This window comes from Notolepis coatsorum, assembly GCF_963971535.1.
Source record: "Notolepis coatsorum genome assembly, contig: SCAFFOLD_280, whole genome shotgun sequence".
Lineage (NCBI taxonomy): Eukaryota > Metazoa > Chordata > Actinopteri > Aulopiformes > Paralepididae > Notolepis > Notolepis coatsorum.
The window spans coordinates 258,864-276,973 of NW_028169974.1; the positions used below are offsets into that span (position 1 = coordinate 258,864).

Here is an 18,110-nt window from a genome sequence, read left to right on the forward strand (position 1 = left end):
TTATGCATTCCTTTCTGTAGGACCTCTGTTGCCAAATTATCATTGGTCTATCAAGGTGCAGTGATGTGGAATATAAAAAATCTAACAGAAACATGTTTCACGTTAAATAGATTTAAAAGCAGCTTTAAAAATAACTACAGATCCTGTAGTCTTTAGTATCCTTGTGTATTTGAGAATTCTATTTTTTTCAACATTGTAATTGTTGTATTGTATATATGTGTGTAAGAGGGATATGCGCATAATGTGTGTGGGGGATTTTCTGTGTAGTTATTCTATATAGGTTTAAGAGGGGGGGGGGGTCGCTTATAAGCCCTTTCCTGCACATTTGAACTGTTCTTTTACTTCTTTTGATTCCAGAATGTATGTTTGTAAGTGCAAATAACAATAAACAAATATTCGATAATCGATATTTGGTCATACTATATATATATGTGGTGTTGCCAGACATCCTGCTGTGCAGGTACTTTTTTGTACCTTTTATATTGTTTATCTTCTTTGTTTGGAGTCAGTTGCGTCATGTCTGTGTATGTAATGTATGCGTTTGTGGCTGCAGTGTGGGTGTAAGCCCAAGACAGATTTCCCAGCTGATGGGACAATAAAGTGACTCTTGACTTGATGGTGTACAGATCATTTAGGAAACACAAGGGAAAATAAACTGTTGATAATTTTTTATTTTTTTTATTATTTCTTTACCTTATCAAAGACAATGTTTTGTAATAATTTATTTTAACACATTGTCTGCCACGCAGTTTGCCAATCTTATACCACTCTCTGCCAGTGCTGTAACCCTATGGAGTCGCTCACCTTCTTTGCAGGGCTATAACTTTTTAAATATTATAGCTATATCGACATTACTATATGGCCCATTCAACATCGGGTATCTATTGTTCCGGATGTGGGAATGAATGAATGAATGCGAACGTTATATTTTTCCATTCATACATTGTCGTGTTAGTACCATCGTGAATATAAGTATGTTTTTAGAGTGTAGAGCAGTAATTCCTAGAACACGAGTTATAGGCCCTGATGCATATTATCGATATCGATTGGCGTTTCGTTCCTATACACGCTATATTAAAAAATTCAAATGCATATGATCGCTATACATTATGCTCCATCATGCGTGAAGGAAAGGGGGGGGGGGTCGTTTATGATTCCTTGATTGTCAGTAACGGCTTTCTTTAGTACAACATCATACGTTGATCAGATGGATTGCAATGAAATAAATGCACAATCGAGCTGGAATTAACGTTAGATTCCTCTTATATGTGGCCGATGAGTCTGGAGAAAAAAAATTCCAATTATTTGATTTCGATCTGCTAGATCCATTTTCCGTTTGTATGACGCAATAAACGCCGAAAGCATATTGATTCTTGCATCTCGAAAGTGGCGGTATTGAGGCGTTGCAATATCAGACAGAGTCCAGCTGGCTCCCGGAGCCTTCCTGGATGAATTATGAATGCCAATAGCGAATAAAGGAAACAACGATCATAAAAACGAGTAAACTCGCTGTTGGCGTTATTAGATTGGCGGGCAATAACGAGTAAACTCGTTTTTGGCGCAGGCAAACATGAATAAAAATATGAATTAAGTAGTGCCACTAACACAGTACGAAGGTACAACAACACTAGAACAGGTTTAGTAAACAGAATGGGCTAGTAATTCAAACCCTAAATGTACGGTTTACATTTAACTCAATGGCCACCAACAACGATTATATACGTGTTTGGCCGACGACATTGAACGCCAACCACGTATATATACGTTATTTGATCGTTATTTCTTTTATTCGATATTTCTATTCATTACAGGCACACGGACTCGGGGTTAACATGGGGAATCATCCTGAGAATGCCAAAGTACAATACCGGCCGCATCACGCTAGACGGCGGTATCGAGCACCCTTTGGAACCTTGTATCTTGGGCTGTGGGACGGCCAAATGTCTTGGGTTTAATTTTTTCCTTGTCGGCCGAGGCGAACGGTTCTCCCGGTTCCATTGAAGCACGTCAAATATCCCCATGTTGTGGTGGATTATGTCATGGACGAAATGAACATTGAATATAGCAGATGGCGATCAAACAATTGGAATATTATTTTTGGAATACTCCCGATCACAGGTAAGGACGATTTGACGTCAATTTGAGCTTGATGGATGGAAAACGTATGGGTGGAAAAATTCATTATTTTTCACATATTGAACGAGATAGGTGATGTCAAACAGGCCATAGTATTGTATCCATAGCTATAATATAGAATATAGTTATAGCTCTACCAACAAGGTGATCCACTCCTATCTTTTAAAGCATGGCAGTGCTAGAGCGGGGCCACGGCTAATCCCCGGCGGTCAATGAGTTAAAGATGGCTACATTTAATAATAAACTTGTAAAATTTTATTGAAAAAATATTAAATAAAAGAAAGAAACTGATCATGACTCAACAGAAAGACAGCATACAACTGCATAAATACACATTTGGCCAGAATCATGCAATATTGTAAGCAGTATGACAGCATGCAACACATTGGCAACTGAACTAACAGGCTTAGTAGCTCTGCCTAGTGCTACAGCACACATCGAGGTCAGGGGGCTGGTACTATGTCAGAAGTGACTTGAGATAGTGTAACAGAAAACATAGGGACCATGTATCCAACAACCTAATTTGCACCTGCACTCTTTCACACGCACATCTTCTTCTGACACATTTCAGTCGACATACAAGCACTCACACATGCTTCCTCACACATACTTCCTCTCAGTCACTCTCTCTCCCAGAGCCAACGTTTTGAAGTTGATTGTTCTGGATGAGGATTTCAAGATAGTCTCTGGTAAAGTCTTCCTATGTCAGAATTTACAGTTGGGTTGAAAGAAAACCCATGTCACGTTGTAATGTAACATCCCAGTGCTCACTGGGCTCTTGACACACAGACACACACACACACACACACACACACACACACACAGACAGACACACAGAAGCAAGTAAGTAACAGCCGCTGAAATGACAAGATGTTCAAACTCTGAACAGAAATACACGCTTGCTTATATACTGTAATTAAAAAAGACCACAAACTATAATTGGCCCAGTTCCCCAAAAGCATCTTAGCACTAAGAACATCTCATCCCATTTACCTCTGAATGACACCAAGTTGATCTTAGTGCCGAGAGGGTTTTTGAGAAACTGGGATCTGATAATATGAGTTGAAACGGTAAGAAAGATCGAAATGTGAGCAGGACAAAAAAATAAAACAATACAATGAACTTGTGATTAGTGGTGCCTAATCCTTTCTGCAAAGGGAAAACCTTTGGATCAAATCCAATTCCAACAATGAAACTTATCGAACTGAAAGCTTGGTTGGATCCGATAACAAGCTTTTCATGTATGGGATGTCTGTTCATGGGATGAACAGTTGATCTCTGTTCGATGGAGGAAACGAACGACAGTGTATCTACAAACACAAGAGCAACAAAAACCAACAGCGAAAAAATAAAATAATCTGAAGTATTTTTGTTGTTTTGTTTAAAATCCCAAACTTGGAAATAACTCAACGTCAACATCAAGCTGGAGGATGGACGGAGGTTTGCAACGAGGCTGTCAACCGCCTCCTGGGTCAGGGAGTAGCCACTTCAAGATCAGTAAGAGTGGGTGAAGATGGCCTGAGGGTGCTCTGGCAACCCTCACAACAAACAACTCCTCCCCTGTTCCTGCGTAGAACAAACAACAAACCCCTCCTCCAACGTAGACCCTCATCTCTCACGCTCCCCTCCAGCTTCCCTTCTCTCTACTCTGCCAGTTTACAAGACACTCCCTCAGAGAAAGAGATGCAGCAAGGCCAGTGCTCTAATGTCGCGCTCTCTCTCTCTCTCCCTCTGTCTCTCTCTCAAAGCCTGAGAGAATCCTGCTGGTATAATTAACACACACTAACTGACTGCAGCAGAGGCACACAACTGGACCAGGAAAACGTACAAATCAAAACACTCCATCCTACCTTAACTTTCTCCATCTCCCCCCAAACCCACCCATCTTTCTACCTTGCTTCCTGGTCCGTCGTTCCCTAGAGACTTCATCAAGTCTCCCTCTCTGCGCCAGAGGAAAGCTGGCTGATGTTGACACACACGTTACACACAAACACCTTGTGACGAGAGGCGGGACAAAGCTCATCAAAACCACTATTTGTGTTCACTTTAATTTTGTTTGTAGTTCACAAGAAGTGGTTCCTATCCACTCTTCCTTTCGCTCTCCCTCCCTCCCTCTCTTCTCCTCCTCTGCTTCTTGCGCGTCTTCTCCCCACTCCTTGTTTTGAGTGGCCGGCAGGTTTCAGCAGTTGGGTTTCCCTGTGGTTCCACAGTCTGGCCTGGTTCAGCCCACTTTGGCCCAGCTGAGGAAGGCCGGGATGTCTCGGACCGGGACGTTGCGGGTCAGAGCCTTGACGCGCATGTTACGGTCATCCGTCAGCAGGACGACCTCCCTCCGCAGCCGCACTGGTCCGCCTGTGCGGGTTACAACACACACACACGGGGGGGGGTTAAGACACACGTCACTCTCAAACAGAATGACATTAACTTGTTAGACAGTTTTTCAACTTAAAGGGGCAGTTCACCCAAACTTCAGAAAAACACATTTTCCCCCTTTACCCAGAGTGCTATCTATACAACCAGATAGTTTCGGTGTGATTTGCCTAGTTTTTAAGATATCTGCCGTAGAGATGTCTTTCATCACTCTAATACAATTTTCAAATTAACTATAACCCCCCCCCCCCCCCCCTCCACATAAACACGATTGACCGTTGTTGATGGAGAAATATGTTGAATCAATATTGTTTGGGACTTGCAGAATTGGAACGTTATTTAGCTAAACTGTGCATCTTGGCCATAATTTGATATTAGCAAAACCTGCGACAAAAAACATGGCAGAAACATATTGGCTGTTTATATTGTTCAATCATGAATTAGCCGTTAAATAAAGGCTTTTTAGTTGTATCGGTCGATACAATAAATCATCAATAAAGTCAGATACTATGGTGATATGGTGGAGTCTTGTAAAGCACAAGAAAAAGATGATTTCTGTTTCGCTGTGTGTTACCAAGGCAACGGGCCGTCAGTGTGCACACAGGGGCTTTTACACTAAAGTCTAGTTCCATGTTCTGTTGGCTAGTACAGAGAAATCTGCTTCTCCCCCACACTTTTAATGTGATCACAGCTCCAGAATTCATTATGATGAGAGACAACAAGACACCAAAACATCACCATGGTAAGTTAAAATGACCCTATTGACGACCATTTTCAGCAGAAGGTATTTAATTCTCAGCGTGATGCATCTAGACCCAAAGGAGAGCTAGCTTTGCGCAGCGTTCCATGGGCCTGACGTGTCAGGCTATATATAAGTATGTGTCAATGAGTCATCCTTACTTCTGTGATCAGGCATGAAGTCCTTTGCCTTGTCCTTGCAGTAGTGGAGACAACAGGACAGAATCACATCATCGTTGTTGCCCTGAGGAAGAAACAGGTAGAGAGGATAAGTCTGATGTCCAGAGGAGCCGTTTAACTGTCACACATTCTCTCTCTCTTACCCTTCCAAGTCACAATCACATTGCATTTCACCAGGCCATGTTATCTTGCTAAAATTATATATATTTTTTTTAAATAAAATCACCATGGAACATGTAGCTTTACATCATAGCTGCTCTAACATCCATTAAGCACCGGTGAGTCACGCAACTTTGTGGGTCAAGATTCAACCAAATAGAACTTGGCATGATGCTGAGTGCAATGATGCAAAAAACGTAACATGAGAAGAAAAACATTGTTGATGCCCTGTTACCTCTGCTTACTCATTATACCCGTTATATCAGCCATCCTTGTTGGGGGGATCTCTCATTTAAATGTCCTTCCGAGCTTTCTTTCCTTTTTCCCCTATTACAGTTTTGCAGGAGTTTTTCCTCATCTTCGTTGAGGTTTAAGATCAGGGGGTGTTGTTCCCGTGGAGACATGTTTGTGTGATATTGGCCTATAAACTTGATAAAATTATGTTTTTATTCACTGCAGCTGTACCTGTTGTCCGGAGGTGTCCTCGCTGCGGAAGGCGATGGACTCCAGCTGGTTGCCTCTGCTGGTCAGAGCTCTCAGACAGGGCTCCCTAGACTCGAACCCTCGCTCCAGAAACGCCACGGCCACCCGCGCCTTCTCCTGCACGGCCCGTGCGTGGGCTGCACTCACATTGGAGTTGCCGCGGCCGCCGCGCGCACCTGACCCGACTCCCCCGGACGCACCGCCGATGTTCTCCTGGCCCTTTGCCAAACCATCCAACTCCGTGATCACTGGTGGAGGGAGAGACAAGTCGACCCGGGTGGATAAACAAACACTTCCTGTTTGAGGCATAACGTCATGGATCCATGCAAGGTTTCAGCAGTTGCATCGTCATTTAAAATAACACGCCAATATTATGGGAAATGGGCTTACCGTCTTCTCCAGAGTCCGACAAGAAGATAGATACCAATTTACCTCTGTGCATTCAGTAGAAAGCCATCTGGCTGCAAGCTAGCCTAGTTTAGCATAAATTAATGGAAGTGGATACAGACCACTATAGCCTAGATGTTGGCCAGAAACACCTCTCCCGGAGTTTTAAGCTAGGCTAGTGGTCCATATCTGCTTCCATTCATTTGTGCTAAGCTTGAATAGCTTTCAGCCGGATAGCTTTCTACTGAACGAGATAAGAGGAAATTGGTATCCATCTTCTTGTCTGACTGGAGAAGACGGTAAGCCCATTTCCCATCATGTTGGCATGTTCCTTTAATCCTGAAGAACAGTGTGATGGTCTAAAGGAGCAGGGTTATTGAAAAACACATAAAACAAGTCTAGACCTAAAAAGGTAAAACTAGACTTTAAATTAAATTGCAAGTCATACCGCAATCGCTTTATCGGGTTAGAACCACCATGTATATTTTGTCCATATTGTAATTCTGACTCTCAAGTCTCACCTATGAGTGGCACCACAAGTATGTATGTGTTGGACTGGAGGAGTCTGTTCAGCCCATCCAGGTGATCTATGAATCCATTGGTGTCCGGAACCAAGAATAGAGGACGGACCTCCAACTCCAACTGACCACCGGTCTGCAACACCGCCTGGGAAGAAAACAACACAGACATTAGTGGTGAATCAAGTAAAGAGTCTTTATTCTGCTGCAAGGGAGAATTTGTCAGACAGCTCCAACAGTTACACACATGAAAAACACACATTCCAGACAAATGCTTTCAAAAGCATAAAGAAAACATTTCATTAACTATAGATTCTATAAACCGCTACGCATTTCATGAATAGCTTTTACTCAAAACATACAATTAAAACCTTAGGAGGATACTTTGGTATTAGGGGTGTAACGGTACACAAAAACCACAGTAAGGTAGGTACCTCGGTTTTGAAGTCAAGGTTCGGTATGGTTTTCGGTACAGTGGGGGAAAGTTTGGCTTTCCATGTTCCACTCAGGGGTGATGTAGTGTGCAGTAACTAATTGTACTTGTAGGGCTGTCAACTAATATTCTATATTGAAATTAATAATCGACTTGTAAAAAAAAATTATAAAAATAATAATTATATTAGATTGTGAAAAAAACAGCTCCCGGTGGGCGGTCGTTAGTGGTTAACATACCATTGTATTCATTCGGTACACTACACTAACACAGCCGTTCGGTACGGTACGGTACACACTGAAACTTGTTCGGTTCGGTACGGATAGGTGTACCTTTACACCCCTATTGGGTATAGTATCTGTGTTTGTTCTCCAATGTTTTAGAAGAAAGGAATAAAGTGGGACGGTCTGTGGTGGTAGTGTTTAGATCCCATAGCCCGGGAGGACATTTCCATGGGGAATCCCTTACTTTAAAGGGGGAATGAAATGATGGAGCATATTAACATGGTTAAATAATCAAGTAATTTTTTGATAAAATTACACACAGTCAACAAATGCACATTACTTGGGTATGCTTTGCAGAGGGTAGCGCCGCTAGCACTGAAAGTTGTGGCGAGACCTACGTGCAGCTGGCCAACAATTTAACTGGGCATGAAAGCCCACGTAGAAGTATATCTTGGCCTTAAGTGAACGGGCTGCTCTTAAACTATAGAAACAATGGTCCATGTCACTAAGTGGCTCCCAGACTTAATGTGAAAAAAGTGAGTTTTTCACAAAAAGGGCAAGTGCTATTCCAAAACATTCTGTTTATGTATCAGGTGAGAAGCTTCAAGTGGTCCCAAACTTCAAATAACTTGATATTATATTAGACTCCTCTCTCTCTCTCTCATTTAAAAAGCAAGCAAAATGTTCTAGCAAAAGTCTAATTCAATTTGCACAACTTCAGATACATACAGAGCAATGTTACATCTGAAGCTGCAAATGTGTTTCCGTGCCATGATTCTCCCACATATAACAGTAAACTATATACTGTTTAACTACCTGGTCTCATGCCAGCGATACAACCCTGAAACCCATACAATCCATATATAAGCAGGCTTTTAAAGGGGCACTTTAAATGAGTTTGAATATGGCCACCACTAGTAATGTCATCTGGGACATTGAATCCTTGGTGTGTTAATTACAGCTTGATGAAATTATGTTGATGAATAGCAATACCTTGTCTTATAGGGACTGCTACCATATAATTTCATTTAGCTGTAATTAACACAACACAAGGATTTAATGTCCCCACTGATATCACTGGTGGCCATATTCAAACTCAATTACGCTCAATAAATGTTAAACTAAATAAATGTGTGCAAAACTGTTTTTGGATGTGTGTGAGATTATGTGCAAAATAAGTCAGCATTGTTTTTTGGTGAAGTGTTGGATATCAAACCCAACAGCTACCATCATTGCAATAGACTGCCATACTAAGTATGATCTCCTGAGCTGGGAAGATTTTGTATACATTTCCCGACACCCATCTAATATATAAAATCCTTCATGGCCTAAAGCACCTCCCCCACTTAGCACCTTCATAATACTGAAGACCCATGGTGACAGGTCAACCAGATCAACGACCCATTGTTGTCCTGAGGAGAAACTCATTCAGCCAGTTTGCTTTTACAGTGAGAGGCTCCGAGACTTACCAGTTCCACACTTCCAGCACAATACCACCTACCACTCCTTCGTACATAATCTTAAAACCTGACTCAAAAGCAACCAGGTGCGTCATCAATCATCATACCTAGGCTCTGCATCGTTTCAGTAAAAGCCAAGGTATGGCAAGGAGGGAGGGTGGCTGTTGCGGCCGGTGCTACGTACGTAACTACGTATAGTAGATAATTTTTTTAATCAGTTGTGCAATAGTAAATTTTGGTGCGTTGTTTCTATACAATTCACTTATGGCGAGTCTCGGAATGTGCGTACTGCGTTGTGTGTGTGTGTGTGTGAGAGAGAGAGAGAGATAGAGAGATATCGCGCTATTTATTATCTACAAAGCAGGCATGGCCAGTCCACCCTCATTTCACTGTCTGTATGCGCCCCCAGACATCATATTTGAAGACCCTGATAGGCCAAATTAATTAGCTTGATCCATTTACATTGGCTGCGATGATACATTGGCCTGAGCTATTGTTATGCAAAGACAGGTAGCCAGGTGGGTACTTGGTGGCTGGCGCACAATTTTGTCAAATCAGTTGTGCAATAGTCACTTTTGGTGAGTTGTTTCTATACAATTCACACCTGCAGCTATTGTTATGCAAAGACAGGTAGCCAGGTGGGCTGGTGGGTACTTGGCGGCTTGGTTGTTTATTCTGAGATAAAGAGCAGCCACCTCTGTCTGGTGTTCAACTACAACGTGGCAGCGCCATCTATTAGGCTGGGTGGTGGGGTGTACTAAAATGACAGAGATCAACATTGCGGACGGACCAAAACACCAGCGCGCGTCACAAATGACACGCAAATTAGATGATTTTGTCACAAGCCAAGTGGTATGGCGAGTGCCATACCAAAACGACGCCCCTGCTCTGCATGCCTTCTCTGTCTGCCGCCTTGCGTGCGTCAGGCTGATGTATCTTCACTCGAATCCCAATGCCTGTATGGTTATATAGTATGGATTCCAATTGCTGGCTGTGTGTTGTTTGCTAATACGTATGTCTTATCTGATAATGTCGCTGCTGTCGGGACAAAACCCCATAACTCCAAAAACCCAACTTTTCAGCAGACGAAAAAAACGAACACAGATTTGAGAGTGAATAGAGTTAGGAGGTTTAGACAGATGGTCGGTTTAATGCTTTCCCATTGTTTAAACTTTGTAAAACCCACACACACATATGGAGGATGATCTACGGAGTTGATTTATATAAAAAAAGAAATATAAAAAAAATGGAGTTATGAGGTTTTGTCCCGCCAGCAGCGTTATGTATTGTCTATAATTGTGTCCTGTCTGCTAATGCTTAAGTCGGCTAATTGCTTGTGTTTTATCATGTATAATTGTATGCTTCATGTGTGCCTTACTGTGACAACTATTTGACACAAAACTACATAATGCACTTTAATTGCTTTAATGGCTATTTAAACACCTGGCCCAGGGACAACAGTAGAAAATGTGCCTTGGCTAAGGCTAAGAGAATCATTAAAGACTCCAGTCACCCGAACAACTGCCTCTTTGAACTGCTGCGGTCAGGCAAGCGATACCGGAGTCTCAAGGCGAGCACAGAAAGACTCAGAAGAAGCTTCTATCCCCAGGCCATCAGGCTGCTAAACGAACAATGAACACTACACAACAACAACCATCAAACGCACATAGCACACACATCCACACGCACACACTCACTTTAAACAAACACACTGTAGCACCCACTCCACACACTTTATAGCACACACCCACTTTAAACAAACACACTGTAGCACCCACTCCCCACACTTTATATTTATTGATGAAGGATTGCACTACAACTCGTACACCTTACTGTAAATTGTACCTAAATTGTACCTCATCCCATTTCTGCTTTGCACTATATAGTACTGTACATTAGTACACTGCATAGTATTGTATATTATATGGTAACTCAGTTACGTCTATTCTGCATCGAACATTGTACATATGTCTATACTGAACACTGTGACCTCATTTTCTACTTCTAAATTACATGCTATACTATGTTATTTGATACTATCTTGTCTAGCACAGTCTCTGGAGCGTAACAGTAAGAAGCATTTTGTATGAAAGTATTCTGTACTTCTGTATGACAACTATTAAAGAAACTTGAAACTTGAAAACTTGTGGCTAACATTGGCACATTTTCAGCAATGTTGATTAACGTGCACTGTCCCTGTAAATATAAAATAATAAATAGGAGTGTGGTCATTCCCTTCTAGACCAGTGATTCTAAACCTTTTTTGGGCCAATGCCACCCTATCTGATGTTCAGGCCCCAATCCTGTGACATAAATTCTGTGACAAACTTTCTTCTATTAAGCCAGTTTTGCGCCTGAAATGATTGAGATGTGCATTCACATTGGATTAATGTTGTACTTTAGAAATGATAGACATGGCAGATTTGCATGGGATTATAATCAGTTATGATCTCAGCTGGTCATTAAAGTCCCAAAAGGCTATGTGGTACGATAGCTCATCAAATTATTATGCTTTCCAACCTGACCTTGGCTAGAAGTCTATATCAATTCATCATGAAAAAAAATCACTTTCCCTGCATTGTACACTGATTGCTCCAACATTTTGTCTTCATCCTCTATAGGCGAGAATGCACTCACACACACGCATATAAATATTTTTTCCCCATATATTAACATTGACCACACGTGAATAATTGCCACTGGGCTCATTCAGTACCTTCTTGAGATCAAGTGTACAAAAGATCTAAGCAAATGAATAAAGGGCAGATGATTTACAGGGTTTTTGTGATTTTTGTGATCTATGGATCAGGCAAAATCTCCTCTTTCCAATGGCAGAGTTCAATCTGGATTTAGTATCACCAGGTGCCCGTAACAGGCGGACCGCAGATGACATCACGTCATAAATCAATGTCTACAGAGTGTATGAATCAAAGTAACGTTTTTTTTCAAATGTATCCAAGAGTAAACAATCTAACCATGTCACAACAGCAGTCAGTGTATATTTTCAGCAATACGTTTGTTTACCAATAGGTTAAAGTGTTATTAGTGAGATTTTAGTTTATGGAATGCGTTCATAATTTTGCGAATATCCGCCATTTTGAATTAGCGAAACGTCGCCAGTTGTAGTCATATGAGCAGGGGGCATCCAGAGCTCTCAATGAGTGTTGAAAGTTAGAAAAACTACATTTCCTAGCGATTTCCAGCTTCCTGCAAGCAAATTACTTCCTGATTATTATTTTTAATTTCTCTGGATTATATACCACAAAACTTAACGTTATTGGCATAGATTGGAGCGCAGTTAGTTTGTCTACCTTCTGTGAACATTTAGCAACCATCCGTGTTGAAATCAGATAAAAAATGGCAAGAATAAAAAGCTGACTGTATTTACAGTAGATTTCATTCTCAGTTCTTCCTGCATGCCTGGTGATACAAAATCCAAATTGAATTCTATCATTGGAACGAGTCGATTTGGCCCGATCCATAGATGTGCAACATGGCTATAATAAGGTCATTAATAGGCCTGCTATTCTATATTCTATAATAATATTTCAAATAGCATGTGTCCGGATGGCAGAATTCAGTATTGTATCTACAAAACCTTCTGTTTAACACTTTGAATGCCGACGACGAGAATTGTGGTCTTATCATGCCCCCCGTTGAGTGCCGACGACGGGATTTGTTGTTTGATTTTTTTATTAGCGATCTGAATTCATATTTCATCAACCGAGTCTCCCGTTGGTACAGCAGCCCCTCCAGGAGCTCAGATGGGGGAAAAACGCCCCCTATCGTCTATCCTGTGTAACTGCAGGTCAGTCGATTATACTGGGAGATCCCTGTGGGATCTGTAGAAGTAGAGCCAACTGGCTCCATTATGCTAGATAAAGATAATCAATCAATAAACGCGATCGATATTTGGAATGGCGATCAGGAATTGGAATAATCTTTTTGGAGAACATCTGATCTAAGGTAAGGAGTCTATGGTACTAGTCTTGGGGTAATCGGAGCTGTATTCAGTGAGATAACAGCGTGTCCCGTATGTGTGTGTGATCTTGAGGAAACGAGAATAGATTTTTTAGCCCGCCTCTATAGCGTGCATAAGTACACATATACTATCGATAATCTAGCGTTCATTTGAAAACGATTCATAAATAGGCCGATAAATGACAACGTGTCTAGTGTATTCGAGAATATTCCAATAAATGCCGTTTAATAATAATAATAATAATACATCTATTTTATATAGCGCTTTTCCAGGTGCTCAAAGACGCTTTACATGGGCAGGAGAGACAAACTATGGCAAAACAAAAAAACAGAACAAAAATAATACATGACAAAAATAAAAATAACACCGACAGAATTAGAGGTCAAAAGCAAGATTGAAAAGGTGAGTTTTGAGGGCTGATTTAAAAGATGTCAGGGTGTTTGCATCACGGATATGGCTGGGGAGGGCATTCCAGAGGGAGGGGGCAGCAGCAGCAAAGGCCCTGTCGCCCCAGGTCCGGAGCCTGGTCGTGGGAGGTGTTAGGAGGTTGGCATCTGCAGACCTAAGGCGACGGGTGGGCGTGTGACGGTGGAGGAGGTCGGACAGGTAGGGAGGGGCAAGGTTGTTGAGGGCTTTAAATGTGATGAGTAGTATTTTAAAATGTATCCTGTATTTGATTGGAAGCCAGTGGAGGTCGTGGAGGACAGGGGTGATGTGATCAGAGCGACGGGTGGAGGTGAGCATGCGGGCAGCAGAGTTTTGGACATATTGGAGTTTATTGAGGATAGTGTTTGGTGAGCCGTAGAGGATGCTGTTGCAGTAATCTAGTCTTGATGATATGAATGCATGAACCAGTGAACCAGTTTATGGGGGAATATTTAAATTTTCCGAAAAATTTCGAGAGAACGATTTTCGAAATGCTATAAAAAGGATATGAACCGATTAAAAAACAATCCGTTTCGACAATGTTGACTGCAAACAAATCATTGATAAGCGACGGGGAGATTAGACACATAGCCATAATTTAAAACATAGATTATGCGTTTTTAACGCTAACATTGAAGTGGATGATGGCATTCAACAGGGTAAAAGGGTAAACAAGGCCGGCATTGATAGTGTTAATCATCTTCCCTTTATTCATTTCCTTAGATTTTTTGTACACGTGATCAAGAAGGTACTGAACGAGGTCAGTGGCAGTTTTTCATGTCTGGTAATTTTTTGCATGGTGTTATTCACTGTCAAAGATGCAAAGTAAAATCGTAATTTATATTCTCCTTTGTTTCATCACAAAAAGACAATATTTCTGACACTGGGAATGCATTCCCTGAGATCCATAGATGTCCCTAGATACCAGGAACATGCAGATGGACCTTGTAGAAGTGGAGCAATCTTCCATTTACTTAGGTATGTATTTTTAGGCGGATTTTCAAAAAATAGGGCTAGGGCTTAACAGGTTAAAATTAGTGCTGTCAGGCGATTACCAAAATTCATCTAATTAATTACAGGATTTGTAATTAATTAATCTAATTAATCGCATTTTAATCACATAACCATTTTAGGCCTGATATTCTATAATCATATTTCAAATTGCATGTCTCCGGATGGCAGAATTCGGTACTGTATCTACAAAACCTTCTGTTTAATCATCTTCCATTTATTCATTTGCTTAGATTTTTCAGGTCTGGTCAATTTTAGCATGGTGTTATTCACAGTCAAAGATACATTTTTTTTAATTGATATTGTGGTGGACACTAGATATTCTCACACAATATTCTCATTTGGTTCATTACAATTTACTCAAGCCTAGTAACAGACACAATATTTCTGACACTGGGAATACATTCCCTGAGATCCATAGATGTCCCTAGAATCAGATACCAAAAAAAGTCTGTAAATGTGTATTCTACGTTCTTATGGAATTAATGAGATTTAAAAATATTTAAATAAAAATAATAACATTTCCTTTTTTTTAAATTAATTTTGAGGTAATTTTCATAACGCGATAATTTGCTGTGTAATTAATTAATCTAATTAACGCGATAAACTGACAGCCCTAGTTAAAAACATTGGTAAACAAACGTAGTGCTGAAAATACAGTATACACTTTGACTGCTGTTTTGATAGGGTTAGGATCTTTACTCTTGGCTACATTTGAAGAAGAAAAAACGCAAGAGAAAACGCAACATTGATTAACTCAATCAGCGCCAGACCCGAGGATAGTCGGGTTATCTCGCCACCCGTTCAGCGCCAGACCCGAGTATAGTCGGGTTTTCATCGTTATTTCTTTTATTCTATATTTCTATTCATTACAGGCACACGGACTCGGGGTTAACATGGGGAATCATCCTGAGAATGCCAAAGTGCAATACCAGCCGCATCCTCCCAGGTGGCAGTATCGAGCACCCTTTGTAACCTTATATCTTTGCCTGTGCAACGTTCAAATGTCTCCGGGCGCAGTTTTCTTTGTCAGGCGAGTCGAGCAGGTATCCCGATCACCTGTATCAGTTCCGCAACCGTTTCCATTTCCGGGGTAGGCCTGATTGGCCGCGACAGGCACGTGACGCGCGTGGCACGCCGCCGCTACTGCTGGAGTTCACTTCGCCTTTCACATCGCTGCCGTTGGCGAAAGCAGGATGAGGAGAGCGTAGATTTGGCTGTGTATCATTTAATCATTTATCATTTAACATTTGAAAGGCATACATTGTTGTCATACAGAAGTACAGAATACTTTTATCCAAAATGCTTCTTACTGTTACACTGTTAGAGACTGTGCTAGACAAATGAATGACTAATTCGGTCAGAAATAACGTAACTAATAACGTTAGTAAGCACTGCTTATATGCTTATTATGTCTGCGGGGTACAGTAAACGTTTCTCCCGGTACATTCTGAAGAGCACACCGCTGTATGTTGGAGAACCAGCGGTCTTCCGCTCCTCCTCACTCGAGTGAGAGCAAAGCCGCGCACAGCTCAGCCCTGTGTGAGACGCGGGGAGGAGATGGGAGTCCTTCCAATCGGAATTAGGGGTGGGAATCACCAGTTTCATCACGATACGATACGATATCGATTCTTTGGACAACAATACGATATTTGCCGATATCACAAAGTCTGCCACGATACGATACGATACGATTCAGGTGCCTGCGATCGATATGAGGCGATATTATGTGCCCATTTAACACAATCAGTCACATTTAGATCAACTAAAAAAAGGCTACGGAAATATCAATTGATGTTTTTATTTTTGAGCTCTTCCAGACATTTAAATGAAAAACAATCTATTGTTTTTAATACAAATAGACCTCCTGTTAACTTTTTATATATTGAGCTTTAAACTTTAAGTAAAATGTTTTGGAACTCACAACACGCAAGCTAAAACCCTTTCCTCTCCCAAACTTCCTACAATTGTTTTATGTTGCATGATGATCATGAATACATATATTATGTATTCATGTTTAAATATCAACATTATCTGTCCATCCTCAGTAACACACACACACACACACACAGAATGCCCCTCACGCAACCCAGTCCCCCACAGAAAGGTAGACTGCCCCCAGTGCCCCCACCCTTGCTCTTTCCCAAGTCCCCTCTCCTCTCCTCTCATGGTTAGCTGCAGTGCTTAGCATAGTTAGCTCACGCTAACGCAACGTTCATTTCGGTATTTAGCGCGACATATTGGGCATAAAGGAATGGAGAGGATGGAAAGCATGTTAGATGCATTTAACCCCTTGTGGGGAAAAAACAACAGGCACTTATTTCGGGCAAAATAGGCGGACTCTGAAGCAATACTATCTAACGTCTACACACGGAGCTGCGCTGAGCTAATGTTGTTCTTCCGGCCGGGCGGATATGCTCACGAGGGGATTTTCAAAATAAGAGTATCGCAATATGAATCGATCTTTTTACGTTGCATCGATCCTATTTGATTATTGATAATAGATCGATATATCGATCTGGATCGATGTATTGTCCCACCCCTAATCGGAATATGTTGTTTCTTTACACATATGTTGGATTATGAATATGTCTTTATAGCTACAAATGAATGACTAATTCGGTCAGAAAGCAGTAACACAACAGCTGCAATGTTGTGTTACTGCTTCTTCGGCATAAGCCCCAATAAGACCGTCACCAGAGCTCAGCGATGCCGCTCGCGTGAGCATATTCTCCCCGCTGGTGAGTGCAGCACGGAGGGTCGCGGACCAGCCTGGCAGCATAGCTATAAAGACATTCATAATCCAACATATGTGTAAAGAAACAACATATTCCGATTGGAAGGACTCCCATCTCCTCCTCGCGTCTCACACAGGGCTGAGCTGTGCGCGGCTTTGCTCTCACTCGAGTGAGGAGGAGCGGAAGACCCCTCTTCAGAATGTACCGGGAGAAACGTTTACTGTACCCGCAGACATAATAAGCATATAAGCAGTGCTTACTAACGTTATTAGTTACGTTATTTCTGACCGAATTAGTCATTCATTTGTCTAGCACAGTCTCTAACAGTGTAACAGTAAGAAGCATTTTGGATAAAAGTATTCTGTACTTCTGTATGACAACAATGTATGCCTTTCAAATGTTAAATGATAAATGATTAAATGATACACAGCGAAATCTACGCTCTCCTCATCCTGCTTTCGCCAACGGCAGCGATGTGAAAGGCGAAGTGAACTCCAGCAGTAGCGGCGGCTGCCGCGGGGGTGTGCCACGCGCGTCACGTGCCTGTCGCGGCCAATCAGGCCTACCCCGGAAATGGAAACGGTTGCGGAACTGATACAGGCATCCCGATCGCATTGAGAAGCGTCAAATGCCCACGATGCATCTGTTGTGGTGGATTATGTTGGCGACACGATGGACACCAATACTTGGACTCGTGATCAGACAATTGGAATATTCTTTTTGGGGTACCTCCTAGTGAAGGTAAGGACCAAATTATATCAATCCTGCTTTGATCCAACCATGATTTCACCTCGATCGCAACGTGTATGTGTAACATTACTCCACAACATATGCCGTTGGTGACGATCAAAGCATTTCATGCATT

The 18,110-nt window shown here is 41.6% G+C and overlaps 1 protein-coding gene across 1 annotated transcript in view; it reads right to left on the bottom strand.

Moving 5' to 3' along the window:
- Positions 1-732: 732 nt before the first annotated feature.
- LOC311248637 (telomerase-binding protein EST1A-like) overlaps positions 733-18,110 on the bottom strand; it is a 43,047-nt gene continuing 25,669 nt past the window's right edge. The window contains exons 9-12 of the mRNA XM_084339491.1: positions 6,975-7,119; positions 6,049-6,314; positions 5,407-5,488; positions 733-4,488 (exon numbers count right to left, since the gene is read on the bottom strand). Coding sequence (XP_084195617.1) covers positions 4,358-4,488; positions 5,407-5,488; positions 6,049-6,314; positions 6,975-7,119 — 624 coding nt within the window. The 3' untranslated portion in view covers positions 733-4,357. The remainder of the gene's footprint in view (positions 4,489-5,406; positions 5,489-6,048; positions 6,315-6,974; positions 7,120-18,110) is intronic.